At 46.4% G+C, this 6,310-nt stretch overlaps 1 protein-coding gene across 2 annotated transcripts in view; it reads right to left on the bottom strand.

The window, feature by feature from the left end:
- The window catches only part of LOC102388295 (protein-glutamine gamma-glutamyltransferase 6), a 17,980-nt gene extending 15,132 nt beyond the window's left edge, over positions 1–2,848 (bottom strand). Inside the window, exons 1-2 of one of the 2 annotated variants that reach the window (XM_006035768.3) lie at positions 2,679–2,848; positions 1,304–1,409 (exon numbers count right to left, since the gene is read on the bottom strand). In XM_006035768.3, coding sequence (XP_006035830.1) covers positions 1,304–1,310 — 7 coding nt within the window. In that variant the 5' untranslated portion in view covers positions 1,311–1,409; positions 2,679–2,848. Of the gene's footprint in view, positions 1–1,303; positions 1,499–2,678 lie in introns of those variants that run through there. The other variant, XM_014525770.2, reaches the window with a different exon arrangement.
- Positions 2,849–6,310: the final 3,462 nt, after the last annotated feature.

Below are 6,310 nucleotides of genomic sequence, written 5' to 3'. Positions count from 1 at the left end.
GCTGGGTCAGCTACCAGGCATCTGGAGGTTTCTCCTTTTAAGCAAGCCCATTCATACACCTTCCCTCAAGAGGGGCTGTGACTTAGAAGCTGCAGTGACTCTGGACTTTTATAACACGCAGTCTACCAGCTTTCTGGCATTTGGAGACGTGTGTCAGTCTCAGCATTGCAATTTAATTATCTTGGATATCTCTGTGCCCCTTGTACATGAGTTACGTAGCTTGTGCACAGCATCATGCTGGTGATGGTGGTAGAGTACAGCAGTCTGTCCCTGGGAGCTCTGGGTAGATGCACATAAGACTGCACAGAGCACAACAGGTTTATTTAGCCCGTGCACAGAATTAGCTGGGTCTGCACAGGAGAGGTAGGTTTGGGTCCTCCCAGCCCTACCCTTTTGGAGAGGCTAGTCCTGCTGCTGTTGGTGCTCGTATCCTATAAGCTGTCCAACTTCACAGTGACTGAGGGCCACAGGCTACTTGCCTCCTCCCTCCCCCACCCACTGTGCTGCTTGTGTGGGCTGGCACCCCCACCCCCTTTTTTTCTGAGCTTTCCTTTCTCTGATCAGCGGATGCATTCCCCTCCCGAAGGCGTGGTTCACTGTTGCCCCTCAGTGCGAGTACTGCACTAGTGTAAAGTACACACAGATTAACTGTGACTCCAGCATTACACACCTTCTCCCTTCCATAAAAGATTAGCCAAGGAGCAGGGTAACAGGGGGTTGGGACGCTACTTTCTTCAGACGCTTTATATGGTCTACATTGACCTCCATTTAAAATGGTAGTGTAAAAATGGTGATGCAGCTGTGATGGTCCAGAGATTGTGAGAAGCAAGGATTTCTTAGGGTGATATCTCTTATCGGACCAACTGTATAGTTGGGATACAGTTAAACAAGCTTTCAAATGCAAGACACTCTTCAACAGACCTGAAGATATCAGTCTGAAAATCCTTTCTCCTCCATTAAAATGGAAGTGACCCTGGGGTAGTTAGCCTGGAAGGAAGCCTTAGCCTCTCTGAAGCCCTATGTCTAGAAACATTTGAAAGGAACAGTGGGATTTATGGGAGTCCTCTGCCCTAGGTGAATTTCATCCTTGAAGTACATTTTCTGCTGCTGAAAACTGAGATATCGATTTGAAAGACTCAGCTATCAGTAACAGTAAAAGCATTACAAGTGCAGTGCACATATAAATCACAACAGAAAACACCCCTCTAAAATAAGCAGTTAACACAGACCCTTCCAGCATACGCCTCTTAAGAAAACACTCGCAAGGAAAGCATGACTGTGCTGATGGGTGCCCAAAACTCACCTTCCATCCCTTCTCAGTTCCTGTGAATTATGTTCCTTCTCCTTTATTCTTCAGGGCCAGGCAATCCACATTAGTAATAAAGATCTGGTCTGGTTGTAGTTGCCAGCTGAAGGTCAAGAGAGATGGAAGTGATGCTTGGTAGTTGTTTTTGATACTTATATACCTCTAATGAATTAACCAGTTCCCATAATAAATGACTGTCCAAAGCCAATTTTCCAGCTCATCATGGGTGTAACTGTGGGAGGACACGCTCAGCTTGTTTACTTGGAGGAAATACATTCTTGGGAATGCCCATGGCAAACAGGACTTCCTACAAGGATTCCTAACTATGTCATAACTCACCTTTAAGGATGAGGAAATAGGGAGTCGGGGGAGCCTGAACCATATGGAGGTGTGGGGCACTTCCTGCTCTCATATCTTCCTGTTGGTCCAGAGTTATTCCTGCTTCAGTTTAGCAGCTCTGTTTGCAAACACCACCCCCCCCGCTCCCCCACAACCACAATTCAATTGCATCCTGAATTTTCACACAGAGTAAGTTTCAAAATGCTTTCTGTCCTGTTCCTGCAATCGCTCCTTACTGAAGAGTTAAGGGAAAAGGTTTCTGGTATTTAGTTTCATAAAGTAAAAACTAGGAAGAAACTGATCTCCAATTCCATTCATTATTTGTTCTAAGGGGTAGTTTTGTGACCAGAACAGATGCTCTGGAAAGAGACTCCGGCAGTTTTCAGTAATCTGCCTGTTCCAGTATCTTCCAAGTGGAGAACGGCCCCTCGGGGAAGCTGCTAGCTCCACCCTTCGGAGCAGGCGCTTCACCCTGACGATGCAGGGCTGTACTCGGAGAATGCGGGTCCCATTTGAGCGAAGGAGACAACAGGAGATAGCTAAAGTTGTGAGGTGGGTTTGGGGGTTAATATACCAAGGGAGGGAGGGGTTGTTTTTATTTTCTGGTTAGTTCACCAGTTGTTTAACCATTTGATCAATAAAGATCATTCCTGGCAGCTGCTGTTTGAGACTCCATTTCATGCTCCAGAAGAGCCCCCTGCTTGTGCAGCATTCATTGCAGCCTGGCGTGGTCCTCAGGAAGAGGAACATAGAGCATATTCCAGTCTGGCAGCGTGGGATCTGTTGTGCCCTTCTGTGTTTCCCCTACAGTCTGCTATCCAGTTCTTCCTTCCCCAGTGAGGGAGGGGGCAGGCCCTTCATTCTCTGAACTCCCTCCCCCTTGAGCTCTCTATTGCTACACACACAGTTCATTGAGGGCATATTTTTTCCTACCTTTGATTCATCTTTCTTGATATCCACAAAGCCACAAACTCCAGTGTTACCTAACCCCCATGCCCAGACCTAATGACAAATGGCATTGGGCAGTTCTTACCTTCCACCGCTCACGATGCAGAGATTGCTTCAGGCATTGCAAATGACTCATTCTGGAACATTACTCTTATTTCTTTCTCACTTGCTATTCACATGATTCGCACACAGTTTTTCTGCCTCAGCTGCAGCTGCCTCATTGACTGTTGTAGGACACCCAGTCACCAAAAAGCTTTCAAAGAGAAATGGCCCCATTCAGAGAGAGCCAGCCTGCACGTCCATCACTCGCCGTTCTGAAGCAGCAGTAGTCTCTGCAATCCCTCTGGAACAGTACTGCTTGCCTATTTGCAGAACTCATTAAGTTGTAGGCGGTTTCCCTAGCTCATTTCTACCCACTCCTTGTCCAGATAGATTCAGGATGTTTTGTTCCTGTACTCCTCCAGCTCTGGGGCCCTGAAGCTGCTGTCCAATGTACCTTTTTCCTTCGGTAATCCAAAGACTTTCACCACATTTGCTGTAGATACCCCTCCCCACCCCACCATTCGTCTCTCTTCTGTGTAAATGTTATCACTCTCTAATGATGTTCCTGAATGAGAACAAGATGCTAATGTAAAGCACTAGATTGCAATTGGTTCCTGCTTGGCTAGTCCTACATTCTTTGCTTCTTTGTACGAGGCAAGCGTTTTTTGGGGTGATATCTTTTATTGGACCAACTGCATGGCTGGAATGAAGTTACAACATCACTCAAACACCAGCTGTGTATACATGGCTAGCTAGGCAAGTCACCACCTGCTTGTTTACAATTTTCTGTTTCACAACTCCGTGTTACTGCCTCCTGTGTCTCGTAAGTGTGTCAGATAAACTGAGTCGGGCGACATCTCTTCCTTTTGCCTTCTCCTTCCTGCATGTTAAGCCTCCTTGAATAAGTCCTGCTAGTCCTGGCTCCTGGAAGTTCATCATACTGCTACTAAAGAGATGTATCTGGAGTGGAGACAAACAAATCGGGAGAGTCTCTTTTGTATAACAAGAGTTCTAACTCTCCTCCACAAATAACCACATCCTTCCAGTATCAATCTCTTCCGTGCCCCCGACCCCTTTTTAAAATTGTTCTTGTTACTGAGCATATCTCTTAGTACTGTCTGCATCATCCCCCACCTTTCCAGTTTTCTTCCTGGCCACCTCATCTGTCTAGGGATTTGTATTGCCATCATTGCTGTGGCATCTTTGGGTGATAGTAAGATTAGGCACACTTGTTCTGTACTTTTGTCATTTATTTCTATGTATATTGCACTGGGAATTTCCTGGGACATGTTCCACAAGCTGCATGCTGCACTTAGGTATTCAGGCTCAAAATGTCCTGGGCCAGGCTCTTCATTATGTAATGAACAGCCAGGAACATTTGGCTGATCATTTTTCTCAAGGACAGAAAATGTATGATGGGTGATGCCTTGGTTAATATCTTGCACTGCTATATAATGTTCTCAAATCATTTTACAGCCCTCATGTAATTAGTGTTCATGATACCCTAGGGAGGTAGAGAAGTATTACCGGTATGTAATATATACAGAACAAAGAAATAGGGACACACATTGTGCCAAGGGCGTGCGTGGACTCTGTAGCAGAGCTAGGAATGAAGCCAAGGCCTTTTGCCTTCCAGTCCTGTGCTTTTTAATGAAGACTATTATTCCTTTTGTGCTTGTTGCTTGGGAAGCATTATAATATGTTTGAAACGTTGGTCTCTGTATTAATGCTTCTCCTCCATAACTATTCTATATGCAAATTGGACATGTGTTCTCTCCAGTGGTGCCTCCTCTGTTCCATTTGACTTGCTTTCAATGCCACTCCAGACCCCCTTGATTTAATTTACTCTTCAGGTGTCTACACCCTTGTCCTCAAAAACGTATCCAAATTGGACCTCATGTTTGTAGCCTGCTAGGGAAAAGGAAGATGATGCAGCTTCCACAATGAATGATGCTGAATCCATGTGACCTTTCAGTGCCCTAATTGTAGTGTTTTTAATTAAACACATCATTTATTCACTTACTAGAAGTGTTCAGCATCCACCTTTTCTGCTGCTAACAACTCCCAGGACTCCTGATTGCAGCTTGTAGAAAACACGATCCTCCCGGTTGTGCTGGTGCAACTTAATTGGCTTCAGTGGAGAGTCTCTTGGCTTTCCTCAGTGTAGGAGAAGAGTCTGGCTCAAAACCTCCATGCCTCCCTCAGATCCTGATGTTCTGATTGCCAGTGGGTCTCTGACTGCTGTTTGCCCAGTAGATATAAATGTTTCCAAAGAAGGAAAGAGCCCTGCTGTCACACACTCAAGGAGTCATCTCATAGGTCATTTGCACACCGCTTAGTGTCTGTAGCGGTTCCTGGAACACTGCTTTTCCCTTCTGTTTCCATGCAAACGAGCATGTTAGCTAAGAGTTAAAGTCATTAAAAGCTAGTGTAAAGGACATCTACCATTACATATGCTATTTAGCAACAAACATGAAAGACATGTATGTCAACTACTAAAATTAATTATGCTATTTCACCCCAAGCTTAACACGCCCTTTATTAAAACACACCTTGTATTGGAATTTTTATTGTGCGCAACAGCTGAACAGCATTCAAGCTACGTTATGACCGTCTCTCCTGAATTTCTTTCATGCTTAGCACTGACGTGATTCCCGATAGGGGACTGAAATGTCTCTATTATGTGTCAGAGCTCTGTGCTGAGCTTGGAGCTGATGAGTATCTGTATCCTTCCCTGTCATTGCAGTGGCAGGGCATTGGTAATATCCTTGATTCAGAGGCTTCAGAACCCTTTCTCCCAAATTCTCCAAGTAGTTGTGGAGGAAGGTGAGAGAGCAGAGGGGAAGAGAAGCACACTTGTTCCTCCCTCCTCCAGCTGGAGGCAGGAGCAACTGCATCATGAGAAGATGCCTCTCCTCACCCTCTGCTAAGCAGCAGATGTCTCCAGGTGAAAGCCTGTGACCACTTAGCCCATTGTGCCAACTTCTTCCCCTCTCCAGCTAGTCTTCCAGTCTGAAAATTGTCCCAGAAGTCTCAGCTGCACATGCTTTTCCATCTTCTCATCACTTAGGACCAGATCCCAGTCACTCTCAAAGGTGTCTACATGGGATTTGGGTGGAATTAGACTCCTAAATCACAAAAACTACTCCAGATCAACCCTCTTCCAGGGGCCACAAACTGCCTAGATGACAGTATTTTGGCCTGGAATGTTCTCTAGGAGCATGGACCTGGACTTCTGAGTGTGGCCAGAAGTAATGGGCCAAAGCGCCCCAGGGGGAAACCAGGAACAAGGGTCCTAAACTCCAAAAGAAGGTATTGTGGCAGAAATGCCCCGTCGGTGCCCCTCTCCAGAGATCTGTCTCAGCCAGCCCGAGAGGCTGCTGTTGAATCTCTCACAGCGGGGATCTCGCTCCTTGTCTGCAGACAAAAGCCTGGCGCCTGGGAGGCGATGCTCTGGTCACCTGGGCAGGGGGGGAAGACCCGGCCATGCGCACGGGCCCAGGTAGCCAGGGATGCTTTGCAGATTGGACGTTTTGTAGCCAGTATTGGCAGCTTCGATTGGACCGGCTGCTGAGGTCAGGGAGGTTTTAAAAAAGGCCTGGGGCAGGAAGGAGGGGAGCCATTATCCATGCGGTCATCCAGGTGAATCTGAACCTGGCTCTCTCCTCATCACCG

The sequence above is a fragment of the Alligator sinensis genome, unplaced genomic scaffold, assembly GCF_000455745.1.
Source record: "Alligator sinensis unplaced genomic scaffold, ASM45574v1 scaffold1369_1, whole genome shotgun sequence".
Lineage (NCBI taxonomy): Eukaryota > Metazoa > Chordata > Crocodylia > Alligatoridae > Alligator > Alligator sinensis.
The sequence above is the reverse complement of the archived record's forward strand: the minus strand, read 5'-3'. Positions and strand labels throughout refer to the sequence as shown.